At 42.5% G+C, this 16,900-nt stretch overlaps 1 protein-coding gene across 3 annotated transcripts in view; it reads right to left on the bottom strand.

The window, feature by feature from the left end:
* The window catches only part of LOC122881113 (collagen alpha-6(VI) chain-like), a 77,904-nt gene that overhangs the window by 37,988 nt on the left and 23,016 nt on the right, over positions 1–16,900 (bottom strand). For 2 of the 3 annotated variants that reach the window (XM_044206877.1, XM_044206878.1), the window contains exons 3-14: positions 14,448–14,552; positions 12,594–13,202; positions 10,807–11,394; positions 8,290–8,859; positions 6,905–7,525; positions 6,144–6,704; positions 4,958–5,515; positions 3,782–4,360; positions 2,292–2,870; positions 1,824–2,179; positions 672–750; positions 313–458 (exon numbers count right to left, since the gene is read on the bottom strand). In XM_044206877.1, coding sequence (XP_044062812.1) covers positions 313–458; positions 672–750; positions 1,824–2,179; positions 2,292–2,870; positions 3,782–4,360; positions 4,958–5,515; positions 6,144–6,704; positions 6,905–7,525; positions 8,290–8,859; positions 10,807–11,394; positions 12,594–13,202; positions 14,448–14,523 — 5,322 coding nt within the window. In that variant the 5' untranslated portion in view covers positions 14,524–14,552. The remainder of the gene's footprint in view (positions 1–312; positions 459–671; positions 751–1,823; positions 2,180–2,291; positions 2,871–3,781; positions 4,361–4,957; positions 5,516–6,143; positions 6,705–6,904; positions 7,526–8,289; positions 8,860–10,806; positions 11,395–12,593; positions 13,203–14,447; positions 14,553–16,900) is intronic. The other variant, XM_044206879.1, reaches the window with a different exon arrangement.

The raw sequence follows: 16,900 nt of genomic DNA, 5'->3' as shown, positions 1-16,900 counted from the left end.
GTCTCCATGCAAAAGCTACAGTGTGGTGTGTCCGCATTAACTGGATAAACAGCAAATGTTCCTAACAATCTCAATTACAAATATGGACACATCATAAGATAATAGTCACCTGAACAAACATCCAGACTTTGAACCAGTTTATTTCACTTGACTCCAAAATAAATTTCCAGATTTTATTTTAGAATGAAGTGTCATTTTATTTTCTTGCAGAGATCTGTCCAGTCAGAACTGAACATGTAAACAGGAAGACACGTAGAATTTTACTGCAGATGCTGTTTTTACCTGTGGTTAGCAGTGACATGAATGACTCACAATCTGTTTGAGGATGGTGCTGCCGACGCTCTGCATGCCGATGCTGAGAGGAAGCTTGTAGCCGAATCCTCGGCCAAACTCCACCATCTGCAGCTGGGCGGGGTCACGCACTCCCTCCAGAGCCACAGTCAGCAGAGCGCTGACCCCTGCAGAAAAAACACACAAAAGAAGAGAACATTTACGTGTATTTTCTATACAAACGGCTGTATTACCTGGTACCATAACGCACTCCGGCAAATTAATGTTGAATTTACATAATCTACATGATAATTTAAATATAATTATGTAAACATAAACAGACAAAATGCTAATTATGGTCATGTTGGATCACCACACAAACTGCCTCTCTCAGTTTTTACCTGACTGTCGCAGCAGCTCTGATTCATGTTCCAGCTTCATCACGTCTTCATCGAATCCGTCTGAGAAGATCACCAGCACCTGATGGACGAGGTTAGTCACACGTTAGACTGCTTTTAATGATAAGAAAACTACATCTCATCTCCTTTTTCTGACAGGTCTGCAAATTATTCTGACCATCATTCAACGGAAGATAAAGAAACATCTATCATAGACATCCAAAGCTAAAATGACATAATTAATCACTCAACCAATGGAGAATAGAACAAGGGGATAGTAGCCTCATAAGCTTCAATTTAAGAGAAATTATTTTATTGGATTATTAAAACTTTGAAGACCATCGTAGAAAAGGTTTCAGTCGTAGTCATCTGGACAGAATCAAGACGTTTCGGCTCCCAAAAAAAACTTTGAAGAGTGAAGACTATAAAGTGATAGAGTGACTGAATGGTAATCGAGAATAATAATTAGGCACAATTTTAACATCCTTGAAGTTGCTGACTTTGGAATTTTTAGAATAAACTCAAGCCAAATTTGCGACTAATGCTTTGGATGATCCACGAACCTCTCCAGCTGCACAACTCCAACCCTAACGTGTGATTTGTTTAATCCCATATCGGCCCCAGATTTGTGGTTTGGCATCACAATGAGATCCAGAATGTTTAACAACCAGAGAGTAATTGACTCTCTGGTTCTTTAACTTTGAATCGAATCAAATCAGTTTCAGAAAGTAGTCTAATTCTAGATAATGTTAAAGTGGACTAAAATTTCCATTTATTCTAAGAAAATTACAACTCTTTCCATCCTTAAAAATCTGACTGAGCTACAGCTTCATGCCACTCAGTTCTGTTCACTTGTTCTGAATAATATCTTCGTCTCTAAAGACTCCTTTCCCTTCTCATTGCTGGTTTTTATTTTTGTGAAACTGTTTAACTTGTATTAGAGTGTAAGTGCAAAGCTGTCCAGACTGATCAGTGTAATGTCTTTAGCTAACAAAGCAACTGATGTTGATTTCTGAAAAAGGTTACAACAAACGTTCGACCAAATTCTCACACCAGTTCCAACTCAAATCAATTAAATACAGAAAACGTGTCTTAGACTGGGATGTGAGCGTTGTTTTTGTATATGCAAGACTTTGTGCATCGTCTCAGACTCACCTTCACGCCAGCTCTGGACTGTGTGTTGAACTTCTCCCCGAAGGATTTCAGCAGGGCGGTGTTGAAGTAAGTGGGCTCTGCCAAATTCAAGGTCATGACTTTCCTCACCACGTCTTCACTGTAGCCCTCAAAGTTGAAGTCGTACAGGGAACGTCCATCACGACTCACGACTCGGAAGGCGAGGTTGGTCTTGACCGGCGTGGGGCCGACGCAGCACAGGCCTTGTACCGAGGAAACGTAATGGACGATCTCTGGCAGGAAGGTCTGGAGCTTGGTGTGGCCGCTGATCAGCATCTCACCAGGAGCTCCAGTTCTTTGAGAAATATCAAAACCCATGGCGATGTCTATGGTGCAGTCTGTAGCAAAGGGAAATATGTCTTTACCTTTGGCAGTCATAGACACAGAAGAATATGGTGCGAAAGAAGGGGAGACAGACAGAGAGGCAAAGTCACACTTTTAAAAACTCACCAGAGGGATCTTCGAGGGGTTTGGATTTGCAGATTGTGTCGACCACCTTTTGCTTGATGTTTTCCAAGCTGCCGAAGTTCTGCACAGTAAACAGCCTCTCCGGAGTGCCAGTGATCTGCAGGAGCTCCAGGTCGTGGACGTCTCCAACGCCGATGGCAAACACCTCGATCCCCAGAGCCCTGAGACGATCAGCCGCGTCCTCCACGTCATCCTGCGATTCACCATCTGTTATCAGCACCAGATTCTGGGAGATCCCGGCAGATCTACGGCTTCCCCGTGACGCCTCAAAGTAATCCCTGATAGAATCCAGGGCCAGTCCGATGTTGGTGCCTCCACCGATCTGCTCCATATCCAAGATGTGCTTGTTCACGGCTTGCTCGGTGTAATACTGGTTAAGGTAAAACTCATTCTGAAAAGTGCTGCTGAACTGGGCTAGTCCTACACGCACTAAATCTTCACTGACTTTGAAGCTGTTTACTAATTCTGTCGTAAATGTTTTCATGGTGGTGTAGTCCTTTGGGTCGATGCTGCCAGACTGATCGATTAGGAAGACCAGGTCAGCCTTCTGTTTTTCACAAACTGCAAAAGCAAAGAGAAGAAATTAATCCACATTACGAATAAATAAATGTGCCATATCCTTGCCACACTTCAAGTTCATTTGAAATGTTTCTTGGTGGCTTTCAACACTCACATTTGTATTTTTTGTGGCCATGACCTGTTTGGTTTATAATGCCATTGTGAACACCATCCAAATTCATCACATCAGTACATAATGCATTCACATTTAGAGCCCAGTGGATACATTGCTAGGATGACATTATTGGCTAATATTTGCCTCTCACAGGTACATCAGTATTGCCTTGTATGTTGGCAGATATGCTTAAAGAAATTTCAGTACATAAATGTTTCATAGGCTACTATGTATATTTGACAAGATTCATGCAATGTTAGGGGTTACCCAACCCAACCCACCCCTATATTTTTACTGTTCCAAATATACAGTCATCTTGTGTTTTGCTCCCCAAACCTAACTAGGCTCTGTACTGAGACATCAATTAAAAATTGGTTGCCTCAAATCACAAGTTTCCAATTCACAAAGTCAAGTGCGATTAGAATTTTTATTTAGCTTTAGCTATTAATTCTTGTGAAGCAATTTTTGCTTTGTTCAATGTGGTCTCGTAAGACTAGAAAGAAAGTAAGGCCGGAAAAGACATGCTGCTGTCAGGTTATCCAAATTTTAGTTTTTGAATTCTTTGAGCAACACAAATTAAATTTCACTGGCAAACTATCTACATGGCTAGATATTTCCAGGTTCAAGTGAAAAAATATGGGTTTTTTGTGGCTTGGGTGAACTGAGCCTCTAAATCTTCTAACAAAAACTGAGTAAAGGAGATGTAGGCTAGCTTTATGATGCTATGAATCTTTACATCTTCTCCATCAAGATGTAGAACTACAGTGTACAAAGGTGCTATGACACTTTAGCCTCTTACCTGGCTTGGTAGAATTGCAGAGGACATGAGAAATATTCTTGTACAGAGTTTCCAGGGCATCAAAACTGTCCACATAGAAAACTTTGGATGTGTCGTGACCAGCCATGATCTCCAGCTGTGTCTTGTTGGCTCCTTCAACTCCGATACTGAAGACACTGATCCCTTTTTCTGCCAGTGCCTTGGATGGCACAACCAGATTGTTACGGTCAGTAGCATCTCCATCTGTGATCACCATGAGAATCTGTGGCACCTGGAGAGCAGCTCGACCACCATGTTCATTGTTAAAGAACTCTAAAGAGTATTTCAAAGCCTTGCCAGTGTAGGTGTCTCCATATGGGGACTTCAGTGCTGATATTGCATTAATAACCTCTTGTCTGGAGTCATACTTTTTCAGAGTAAAAATAGATTTGGGCTCGGTGGAGTACAGAATGACCCCAAAGCGAGTCAGATCTGTGCCAACTGTGGTTTGGTTCACCACTGACTTCATAAACTTCTGCATGCTTCTAAACTTGCTCTGGGTTATGCTTGTGGAGCCATCCACCAGGAAAATAATGTCAGCTTGTTCTGTCTTCTTACACTCTGGTTGGAAATAAAAGGACAAAGAGCAAATGGGATCAGAGGGAAAGGTAGCAGGAAAATTGAGAAACCAATTAATGGTGTATTTACATTATAACGAATCAGTAACTTAAGAGAACATCTCTCTTGTTTGCCATCCCAAAAAACTTCAAATCTGTCTTATTTACATGTTCATGTCTTGTTAGCTAGCAAACTACTAACCAATCCACCCGAGAGTCAGCTGGGTTTTGTGGACAGTGGAGTTCTTCTCAGCCTGTGCTACGTATGGGAACCAAAATAAGCTTCTGGATAGTTTCTTTAAAATGAGTTGTAGTGGAATAATATTGTCCAGCAATCCAGGTGGTGTCGTAACCTAGACGTTAGCACCAGTTAGGATTCCCAAGACAGATTTCCAATGCAATTCTTAAAAGGGTTTTTCATTCATAAAATAAATAGGATAGTGTATGATCTGTACAGCAAAAGACTTTTGATATGTACATGTTTTTTTTCTACAAGATGTGTGAGTTAAAGAAAAAAGAGAGGGAATCCATGGCTTACAAATTTTTATGCTCTATTACCGAAATGATTTGATGTTTTGGAATAGCCCCAGTCCGCTCTTACCTCTCTGTGGATCACAGAGCTCCAAGGCCAACTGATTGTCCAAGTCCTTTAGAGCGTCAAAGTCCCTCTCAGTATACATCCTGTCTGGTGAACCGCTGATCTCCAGCAACTGGGTAGTGTTGGCGTCCACCACTCCAATGGCATAGACCACCACTCCCTTGGCCCTCAGAGCCGCAGCGGGGCCTTTGACCTCATCTTGGGCCTCGCCATCGGTTATCACTATCAGCCTCTGCCTCAGATTAGTACGCCCTCCTCTAGTTGCATCGAAATACTGCGACACATCTGTGATGGCTTCACCCGTGTGTGTACCTCCACCAATCTGCTGCATATCATTGATAGCTCTCGACATTCCTTCCTTGCTGTAGTAGCGGTTGAGGGGAAACTCTAGTTGTTGGATGGTGCTGAACTGCATGACACCAACATGCACTTCATTCTGCCCGATGATGGACTTGCTAATGACAGATTTCATGAATTCTTTCATTTTGTTGTAGTCGTCTGTAGAGATGCTCCCAGAGCTGTCAATCAAGAAAAGGAGGTCGCCGGGTATGTCTTTGCAAACTGTAGACAGAGTAGCATGGACATGTTAATGTGGTGTTCCTCTTTTGTCCTGTTTTTCTTGCCCACACAAACAGAATCCTTTCAATGGTAAGTAAAGTGCAACACACACTGACCACATAGTGTAGAGTCACCTCATTAATTTTCAATTGATGTAACACACATTGAATGAATCATACATATAGAGGAAGTAGTAATGGTATGTTAGTTGGGATGTGTCAATCTGGGGAACAAATCTGATAAAACTGGTGCTTTTCTGGAGCTCTGATGAGCATCAACGCTCGGAAATAGTACAGTGGATTATTCTGTTGCGCTGACACGTCAGTCTGTGATGATGTGTGTCATGACGCACTCAGTGTGTGGTCTTATGTAGAAAACAATGGGTGAGGGGGCTCCCTGGTGGCCTACGCGTTAAGGCATCGACTACGACCTGCAAATGACCCATGAACTGTCCCCAGTTCACATCCAGCCGGGGACTTTTGTTGCATGTCATTCCCCATCTCTCACCCCTCATTTCCTTTCACCTCTGTACTATCGGCTAACCGATGCTGGTATGTGCTGCCTTTAACTGACACATACAGAATATGGCAGACATGCATTTTAAACTTTAGTCTAGTCCAGTTTTCCTTACCGTCTTGAGAACAGATGTCTGTGATGATGTCATCCTTGATGGGCTTCAGAGCATCAAAATTATTGACAAAGAAAGTCCTCTGAGGGTCGCCGGAAATCTGTTGCAGCTCATTTGCATCTGCATTTTTCACCCCAATGGCATAGATGATGACACCCTGTGCCCTCAGTTTTTCTGCAGGAACCTTGACCTCATCAGAGGATTTTCCATCAGTGATGACCACCAGGTACTCTGGAACTTTGTGACCACGGGTGGTTATTGCTCTGTCAAAGTGTTCTCCCATGAATGCCAGCGCTCTTCCTGTCTCCGTCCCGCCTCCTATTTGTTGAATACCCTTTACTGCGTTCTCCAATGTTTTGGCATCTGAGTACTCTTTTAGATCAAATTCTAAATTTGGCGAATCTGCGTATTTTACAACCCCCATGCGGACATGTTGTGGCCCAATACGGAAGGTATTTAGAAACTCAATGATGAACTTCTTCATGTCGTCGAAGTCAGTGGGGTAAATGCTTCCTGAGTGATCAATCAGGAAGAAGATGTCTGCTTCATCTTTTTGTTCGCAGCCTGGAAAAGGAAAAGCAAAAATATTACAAGTTCTATTCCCAATGCATCAGCTGTACATTCACTGTACATTCATTTAATAAATGTTCTATGCTATAAATACTGTTCAATTCTTTAAACTTTGACTTAAAACTTATTTTTATGTATATGGTTGATATTCAAATAAACAAAGCCAACTATAAGAAAAAAACACTAGTTCAGACCTTCTTTGATGCTAGTTCTTCTTGTACTGACTGAGAACGCTTCCCGAATTATGTTATGGCACAGACTTTTCTGCAGGGTCTGCTCCACCGATTTCAGCTTGGCAAAACTGTCCACAATATACGTATGCTTATTGGGGGGATAAGACACCATCGCTCTCAGCTGGGCCTTGTTGGCATCTTTGACTCCTACTGCGTAAACTGTGACACCAGCACGACGGAGATTAGCTGCTGCTGTGCTCACGTTGTCCTGGGATTCACCATCTGTGATCACCACCGCCACCTGCTGGACACCCTTATCTTTCCTGCTTCCCCTTTCCTCGATGAAAACATTCTGCTGGGTGAAATTTAGGGCAGCTCCAGTGTTCGTACCCCCTCCATGATAGGGCAGGATTTTGATGAACTTCAGCAATTCGTTCTTATCATCAAAGGTGTTGAGGTAGACCTGTGCTGTGGGCTTGTCATTATACATCACGATGCCCACTCGGACTCTAGCTGGACTGATTTCTAGGCCGCTCACAATTGTGTGCAGGAAAGAGCGCACCAGCTGGAAGTTTGGGGTTCCAATGCTTCCAGACTCATCAACGATGAACACGATGTCTGCCACTTTGGCTGCTTTGCAATCTGTGAAAGGGGTATATCAACATAAAATCATTATTACATATTCACTTTTGAGCTACTCAACCATTCAAATAGCCTATAAATGTTTAAACTTTTGTCAATATGGACATGCTAAACATCGTTAGATCGGTTAGATTCTCCACAATTCAATTGTTCAGTTAATTTTACGGAAACCATGAGCACCAAAGTATAATTCATTCAGATTTACCTGCCTGGTAAACAAGAGAGACGGGGGAAAAAATGGTGACTCTGCCTACCTTTGAAGCGGTCATAAACTGAGAATATGTGTCCATTCCTCGATTATTTACATTCCTTTAGTCCATAAGGATCCACCGATCAAAAGAAGGCTACTGGTATTTTGATTATCTCTCTCTCTCTCTCTGAGCTAGATCAAATGAATGTTTCATAATTGATATGTTATTAGATAGCCTAAGTTTTATACAAGTAATATTTATACTGGTTTAAATAAACAATTTGATTTCCCATCTTTGTTGAGCAAGAGTTTTGTACAAAAGGAATTAAAGGCCTGTCCCAAATATAGGCAGGTTGAGTTCAGTGATTGAAGCAAATAAAAGCCCGGGCTATTAATTGAAGTTTTACGGTACTCATCTGTCAGTAAGAAACAGCTCACATATCTGAGACTTTATTCAATGGTTAAATTCGTAAAGGGGGTGACTGTGAATAAACGGTTGTAAAATACATTTTCAGAGGAGCATTAAAGTGATTAATTAATAATAATAACAGTATAATAAAAAAAACTTTTTCACCTCCAGTAAGAGTCGTTTGATCTTCCTCTGTTTCGAAAATAGACCTCAGTATAGGTACAGCATTGCTGATAGACTCATATATGTACGGTGCAGTGGCTATGAGACGCATTTCCGCCATCGAAGCACCAAGGCTCATCCCCACCACAGTTATTCCTGATGATCTGATCAGACGTGACTCCATATACACGGGATCATCTGAGTCTTTTCCACTTAGAACAACCAGGTACTGTTTGTAGCCTTGGTCGGCCCGGCTTCCTGCCTCTCTAGTGAAAAAGTGAGTTCTGCTGTACTGCAATGCGCTAGCCAAGTTACGAGGCTCGTTGGGTTGTGGTCTGCGCTGGCGGAAACGCTTAACAGCGTTCTGGGTCTCCTCTTTGGTTTGGAAAGCATTAAGAAGAAATTCCACCTTGATATCTTGACCATACTGGGCCAGGCCCAGACGGTAGGCAGACGCTCCAATGTTCATTTGATTAGCCAGTCGGACGAGGATGCTCCTGACCTGCTGGAACTCTGCTGGAGTCACGCCACTGTCCACCAGGAAGAACGTGTCAGCAAACTTTTCTGCCAAGGCTGAAAGCAAACAAACCACAAAGAACAGTAAGAAGATCTGATGTTATGGTAGACCGCTCCGTCCAGAAAAAAACCTAAGCAATTACAAATGCTAAAACTCTCTCAATTATAACATAGTAAATCAAAGTCTGATTGCATCTCGCCTATGAATTACAAGGTCAGAATTAGGAGATATTCATAAGAACTTGAATTTTTATCACCACTAATTCTTCAGTATTTTTTAGTATCTTGGCAGGATTGGACTGTAGTTAGTCGGTGAAATGTACTTTTTTATTACAGGTTGCAAAAAAATTCTGGACAGCTAAGGACTGCAAATGATGGTTGATTGAGTATGGAAAAATTAACAAGCACTAAGCTCAAAGCAAATGGTAATCCATATCTTTTTTTAATGGCAAATTAACCATTTCTGTGGAAGTTCCCACACTAGACTTGCAAGTTCAATACAGTTTGTCCCCGATTCCCAAAAAACGTCTGTCTATTAATGATGTGTTTTTTGGCCAACATTGCATCATTGCCAACCGATCTCAAACATCACTGGAACCAGAGTGTGTTACATTAATCACTACAGAGCCTTCGTGTGTTGTGTCTGCAGGCTTGAAGCAAAATATTTGCTCTTGAGGAATAGCAACATTTATTTAAAATACTGCATATAGTCAGAGATTTGGGTCACCTCAAGGTAACACAGTTTCTGGGGAGCACTCATAAAGGTCAGTTACCTAGGTATGTGGAGCACTACTCAGCCTGTGAAAACATTTGTATAATGTCTTCCGTGGCTCTGGGGGAGCTTTGTCAAGTCTGACAGCAAGACACCTCTTACTGTAGTCGGGATTAAAGCTGCAGTAAGTGCGCCTCACTTTTTCACCTTCCAGTGTGATTGCCACCTCATTAACAAAACAATCAAACTATAGAGTGGTTAGAACTGCCAATGGTATTTTATGAAATCCACGTCATTCCCACATTTTTGTATTATTAATTTTTTTATCCAATGTTCAGCCATTTTCTGATAAACACTTATTAAAAACCTTGATTAAAAACAAACAAACATTGAGCTTAAATCATTATTTCATAAAATCTTCTGGTTCAAAGTTTCATGTGTGTTGCAACTCTGGCCACACAGCATCACTGCTGATGCAGTGTGTCCACTGCACCTGTAACCATACCCAACAGTGATGCTATGGTGTACTTACAACACCCTGAGGGCTCTGCTGCATGTCTGCCGCAAGGTAAGAACTGGAGTACAACAACAAGTAAAAGAAAGATTTAAGTTGGTCGGTAAAGAGTTAAGTTGCTATCAAGAATGGCACCGAAGGGGTATTGTGCGCTTTAAAGATCTTTTTTTATCAATAACAGCTTTGCATCATATGAACCACTTTCCAACCAATTTCCCTGAGGCACCTGATACGAACACCGCTGATGCATTTCCTATTTCCTCACTCTCTTTTTGTCTTTCTGTTGATTTCTGTCAGTAATACAATCTGTATAAGTTTATCAATTTCTAAACCCCCCTTCTTTTATTTATTTATTTATTAATTTTTCCTTTCTTTCTTTCTTTCTTCTCTAAATTTAAGACCCGACTTCCAACACTTTCCTGTATTACTCCAGGGATGAAGAACCCTTTTATATATGCAATTTCAGCTTGTAGATGGAGCTAGTGGGAATGAGGGACGATTAGGTCAAGATTGCACGATGTGCTCCTCTATCATGGATGTGCTCTGTAAAACTGACATCTGTTGTGCACTCTATACATGTCCTGTGTATATTTTGTTCTCTTGTTTAAAATTCAATAAAAATATAATAATAAAAAAGAGTTAAGTAGCTCTTAAAGTTACTTTTCAGTTGCTTCTGTACATTGCAACAAATAGATGTTAGTTGTTTTCTTCTGACTCTTATATTTCATTGCAAGATAAATAACTCTATAAGAATGTTTCATATAATCCTTTGCCTTACCTTGCGTCTGATCCTCCACAGAGACACATACAGTTTGTAACAGACCCTCTGTCAGCCTCTGCAGAGCCTGGTAGTTATTGATGGTAAACAGGAAGCGATCTGGAGGCCGGTTGGCGATGGTTTCGAGCTCCTTCAGGTTGGCTTTTCCCACCCCGATGCCAAATACTATGACTCCTTGCTGCCTCAGGCGCTGGGCAGGCATTATCACATCATCCGTGGAGTCCCCATCTGTGATGACCACAGCGATCTGAGGCACCCGTTGGCCGATTCGGCTCCCTGCCTCTTCGGTGAAGTACTGCGTCAGGAGGAAGTTGATGGCCTTGCCCGTTTCTGTGCCTCCTTTTCGGTAGGGAAGGTTTTCCACCGCAGCCAGCAGGGATTTCTTGTCCATGTGATCCTTCAGCAGGAACTCCTGGTAAGGATCATCACTGTACTGAGCCACGCCGACCCGAACTTTGTCAGGGCCGATGTCGAGGCCTACGACAACACTTCGGAGAAACTGCCGGACCTCCTGAAAGTTATCGTTGCCGATGCTGGAGGAGCCGTCGATCAGGAAGACGATGTCGGCCATGGTGGCTTTGGCACATTCTGGACAGGAGGGAGAAAAAAGTCAGCATTTGGAGCAACAAGCTGAGGAACATAAAACCCATAAAACATGTCTGAGCACACAGACATATTTTTAGAGTAAGTGTGACTTACACTTTCCAAGGATATCATTATGATGTCCATTGCAAATAAACACATTTTTAAGTTTTCTTTCTTCAGTATCAAAGTAATCCAGTGATAGTTGACTGTACATCCATGGGTACACTGTAAACAAGAGCTGCTAACAGCTGATTCAGCTACTTTTAATGGTGCGAATTTACCAAAATGTAAAAGAAAAACGGAAATCAAGATGTAGCCCGCAGCTAACTAATTGACTCCATGGCAACATTATAATTCCTGATCTCCCAAAGCATTATGGGAAAATTCATTCATATTAACTTGTTGAATACATTTTTAGTAGAAGGGGCTGTTGAGGGGTGCGGTTTTCTCAATTTTGTCTGAGAGGGGGCCCACAGTTACAGACTATGAAAACCCCTGTTCCAGAGCAACATAAAACCCAGATATAGCTCTGAAAAAATGGTAAAGTGAATGGGAAGCACTACTTCCTCACTTCAATGTTAATGTGCCCCTTGAGCGAGGCATGAAATCCCCCACCTGCCTTTGTAGAGCTGCTGACAATAGAAAACTGTGGTTAAAATGGTCAGCTCTTAGTGTGCATGTGTGCTTCAAATAGGGTGGTGTTTGTTTCAGTGATAATGAGATATAATATTTTAAGTTCATTCTTGACTTGGTAAACAGCAGTTGACTTGTCTATATGGAATTTGAGTTCAGATTGCAAACTGCTGTTTCCAAGTTCAAAGACGATCTTTGAAGTTCATCTTTAAAGCCAGCAAGTACAAGAGCTCCCCAGGAGCCACTAAACTGACTTTGATGTAAGATTGTTTAGTCAATAATGAAATACATTATATTCTTTGGTTCAACTGTTATTTTTGTCCACCCTCTCTAAATGCTGAAGGCTGAGTAAATAAAGCTTTACAAAGCTTTCTTGGTCAAGGTGATTTTCTGACACTCAGATGACATCGGAGTGAATTCTGTTGGACATTTGAATTTCTGGAAGAAAAAAAAATACTTTGGGCAACAGCCGGCCAGTAATACTTGGCTCTATCATTGCTAACATACAAGTGTAATACTTAAGTCAGATCACTGAGACACCACAAGCTGTATGGTGTGGCACATATTACCTTGAGACAGTTGCAGGAGTTGTCGTTTGACTTCTTCTACAGTTGTGCAAAGCGTCTGGACGATGCTCTGAGAAATTCCCTGCAGTGCTGCAAAATCAGACACGCTGTGTACATGCTGACTGTACGGCTCATTCGCTATCTCTTTCAGCTGGTCTTCATCTGCATCTTTGATACCAATTGCATACAAAACAATTCCCTTTCTCTTCAGATTCTGGGCTTGGGACTCCACGTTGTCTTGTGATTTGCCATCGGTGATCACCACAGCGATCTGCGGCACATTCTGGCCAGCCCGGCTTCCAGCTGCCTCCACAAAATGCTCATTTAGCATGAAGTCCAAGCCTTCCCCCGTCTGGGTGCCGCCCCCCATGTAAGGCAAGTTGCTGATGTACTGGAGGATGTCCTTCTTGTTCTGATAGGTGTTGAGTAGGAACTCGGTGCGGGGTTGGGTGCTGTACTGGACCAGCCCAATGCGGACGTGGTCAGGCCCGACGTCAAAGCTGTTGACCAGCGTGTACAGAAACTGACGGATCTGCTTGAAGTTCTCAGTGCCGATGCTCCACGACCCGTCGACCATGAAGACGATGTCAGCTACAGCCTCTTGAGTGCAGACTAAGAGGGAAGGTTGTCAAGTCATTGAGAGGTCTTGTAGATAAGAAGTCACAGGATGCTACAAAGAAAGCTCTTACTACCTGAGCAGTTCTTAGAAAGCGTGCCAGCCAGAGGTGAAAAAGTGTCAGCGTGATTTACAGGAAGAAATGGTGGGTTGCTTTATTCGTTGCTTGCAAGCCAGAAGGGAAAAAATGAGCAGCTTGTTCTCAGGTTGTGGGCAGTTTCTGGACAGGAGCAGGGATCTACTCTCTAAGCACTTACCTTCAGGTGGGCTCTTGGATGCAAAAGTGTGAGGAAAATGAAACAAAAGTTGCGTTGCGTACAGCTGGAGTTCATCTCCTTCAGAAAGTGTTGGTGGTGCAAACAGAAGGTCGACAAAGTGCAGATCCAACCCTTCCTTTCATTCAACTTCTCTTTCTCACTAGTGTTCAATATCAGTTCAAGTGCCTCAACACTAAACATTTACATACCATACATTCATGTCCCTGGCTGCATAAAAATGTTCACCTCAGTGGTTGTCTTTAGATGTTTTCCTTACCCAACATGCTTTGGGTTATTCCTAGAAACACCTTAAAGAGAGTAAAAGTTACTGTATATTTTCAATGGAGCTCTAGGGTCTCCATTGAATGTAGGGCATCTGACTTTCATGCAAGAGAACAGACTTCTCATCCCATCACAGACCTGCAGTCAATGTCCTTAACCAAGTATTTTAGTTACTAACCTTAACCAAACTTTAACCATAATTTATTTGCCATAACCCTTTCCCTAGTTGCCATTTCCCTCTTTCCCCAACCATCCTGTAGGTAGATATTGTGTAAAAATCTTTTTTCAAAAAACGTTGAACATGATCCAGATTTTTGCAGAATCATCCATGTCAACGTTCTGTCTGGCAGTAGGGTTGGAAAATACAGATCAGTATGTTTTATGCAACTAGGCACTGGTGATCCACGGCCATGGTTTTGTGCTGCTGTGAACCAATTAATGCATCATATCTACGTGCTCAGCAGCAAAACATTCTTGTCCAAGGTTAGTGATAGTGCTCCTTACATGTTTATAATGAAAATGAACGCCAAAACTTACCACACACATTTGCTCTGTAAGGCCCATTATGTGTGTGTGAGTGTGTACAGTGTATAAATTGGTTTTACAGACGTTATGGGCTGATGTAATGTTTAAGTAGGGCCAAGATCCTATATGTGCTGGTATGCAGGAAGTTAAGTCATAGCTGTACATAATTATACCCACCTGTCTTCTGAGAAGCGTTGCCGTAGAAACACGCTGCCACGATGAGGCTCAGGAGAAGACCCCGCCTCCCCTCCATGCTGGAACGGCTCTCTTGTTTCTCTCTTCCTACGACACAAAGACAAAGACGACCATAAATGCAGAGAACCAATCTGTTTCCCATCTGGAAGGCGCTCAGTCACAGCGGGGGACCATGATTGTTCCAGATAATCATGTTACAACACATTTACAGACATAAAACAGGACACACCCACCGTGATTCTGCATTACTGAACTTCAAAACTTTAGCTTTTTCCCAGGAATAGAAAACACCGCAAAGTTGTGGCGTGCTGGGCTGCACCACAAACAAGTCTGACATTTTGGGTAATGCCACATTAAAAGAGGACTTTACTAAACCCTTTAATGTGTATAATCCTAACATTGGCATGTCTGGCTAATGGTGATACACCACAGCATTTGGTGGTGGAAGAATACACTGTATGAAAATAGTAATATGTATCACAATGTAGAAAATACTCCATTACAACCAGAAGTGCTGCAAAAACCTTTAAAATGAAATACTAAATAAAAATTTTACTTTAGACTGATCTGATTTGAATCTCATCAGCAACTTAAAACTGGCTTGTTTCCTAGTCTTTTCTAGTTTATTAAACTGATTTCGAGCAGAAGAGATCTTCTTTTCCTTTCGGCTGTTCCCTTTCAGGGGTCGCCACAGCGAATCATGTGCCTCCATCTAACCCTGTCCTCTGCGTCCTCTTCACTCACACCCATTAGCTTCATGTCCTCTCTCACTACATCCATAAATCTCCTCTTTGGTCTTCCTCTAGACCTCCTGCCTGGCAGCTCCAGCCTCAGCATCCTTCTACCAATATATTCACAGTCTCTCCTCTGAACACGTCCAAACCACCTCGATCTGTCCTCTCTGACTTTATCTCCGAAACATCTAACATGAGCTGTCCCTCTGATGTCCTCGTTCCTGATCCCGTCCGTCCTCGTCTCTCCCAAAGAGAACCTCAGCATCTTAAGCTCTGCTGCCTCCAGCTCTGCCTCTTGTCTTTCCTTCAGCGCCGCTGTCTCTAAGCTGTACAACATCGCTGGTCTCACCACCGTCTCAAACACCTTTCCTTTCATTCTTGCTGATACTCTTTTATCACACAACACACCTGACACTTTTCTCCACCCGCTCCAACCTGCTCGCACTCACCTCTTCACCTCTTCTCCACAGTCTCCATCGCTCTGAACCGTTGACCCTAAATACTTAAAGTCCTGCACCTTCTTCACCTCTGCTCCCTGTGACCTCACCGTCCCACCTGGGTCCCTCTCATTGACGCACATGTATTCTGTCTTACTGCGGCTGAGCTTCATTCCTCTGTTTTCCAGAGCAGACCTCCATCTCTCTAGATTTTCCTCCACCTGCTCCCTGCTCTCACTACAAATCACAATGTCATCCGCAAACATCACAGTCCATGGAGGTTCCTGTCTAACCTCATCTGTCAGCCCGTCCATCACCAGAGCAAACAAGAAGGGGCTCAGAGCCGATCCTTGATGCAGACCCACCTCCACCTTGAACTCCTCTGTCACACCTACAGCACACCTCACCACGGTCTTACAGCTCTCATACCTGTCCTGCACCACTCTAACATACTTCTCTGCCACTCCAGACTTCCTCATACAATAAGAAGAGATGAAGATTGAGATAAAAAATAATAGTAATCCTCAATGTACCCCTGACAACATGCTACCAAACACCTTAATCTAAATCAAGGTGTTTGGTATGGTAGCTGGAGATCCCTTAGTTTGTCAATTAATTTGAAAGAAGGAAGCTAAACCCCTTAAAAAAAACCCTTAATTTCATAGAACATAAATAAACAAATAAAGAAGATTTTAAGGGGTACAAGATTTTCCCCTTAATTTACACATTAACAAGTTGAAATGGATGGTCCATTTTGTGTGTCGAAGTCAAAGTGGATCACAAGCCAGGGTCCACCGCTGAGGAAACGCGATAGAGAGCAGTCAGTATGCAGCTGTGTTGCTCCCTCACCAACACAGAAATCTACCCCGACTCTGGCTGCAATCAGACCCTTCCCAGTAATTTCGAAAGTCACATTTACGATCTGGCAACCTTGTAACATTTGAGGGGTGAGTAGTGTGTAAAGTGGGTGTCTTCTGTGGTATCAGTATGATTATTGAAATGATGTGTCCCTGCACACTGACATAAACTCATCTCCTCCAAGTGACATGAGACCATAACTGCAGCACTGGGATTATACTGAATAAATCACCAAGTGAGCATTGCAAGGTCGCTAATCTAGACGGTTTTACAGCACAGAAAGTAAATCACTGCAGAACCCATGGGAACGATGAACCTCATGACTGGACTGTGTGTGTGTGTGTTCACTGTGTGCATGTCACTGACAGAAAAATAAAATAAAACTTGTTATGCAAGGGATTAATCA

Source organism: Siniperca chuatsi, linkage group LG9 (genome assembly GCF_020085105.1).
Source record: "Siniperca chuatsi isolate FFG_IHB_CAS linkage group LG9, ASM2008510v1, whole genome shotgun sequence".
In the NCBI taxonomy this organism is placed as follows: domain Eukaryota; kingdom Metazoa; phylum Chordata; class Actinopteri; order Centrarchiformes; family Sinipercidae; genus Siniperca; species Siniperca chuatsi.
Note: the sequence above shows the minus strand (reverse complement) of the source record. Positions and strands in the feature narration are given on the sequence as shown.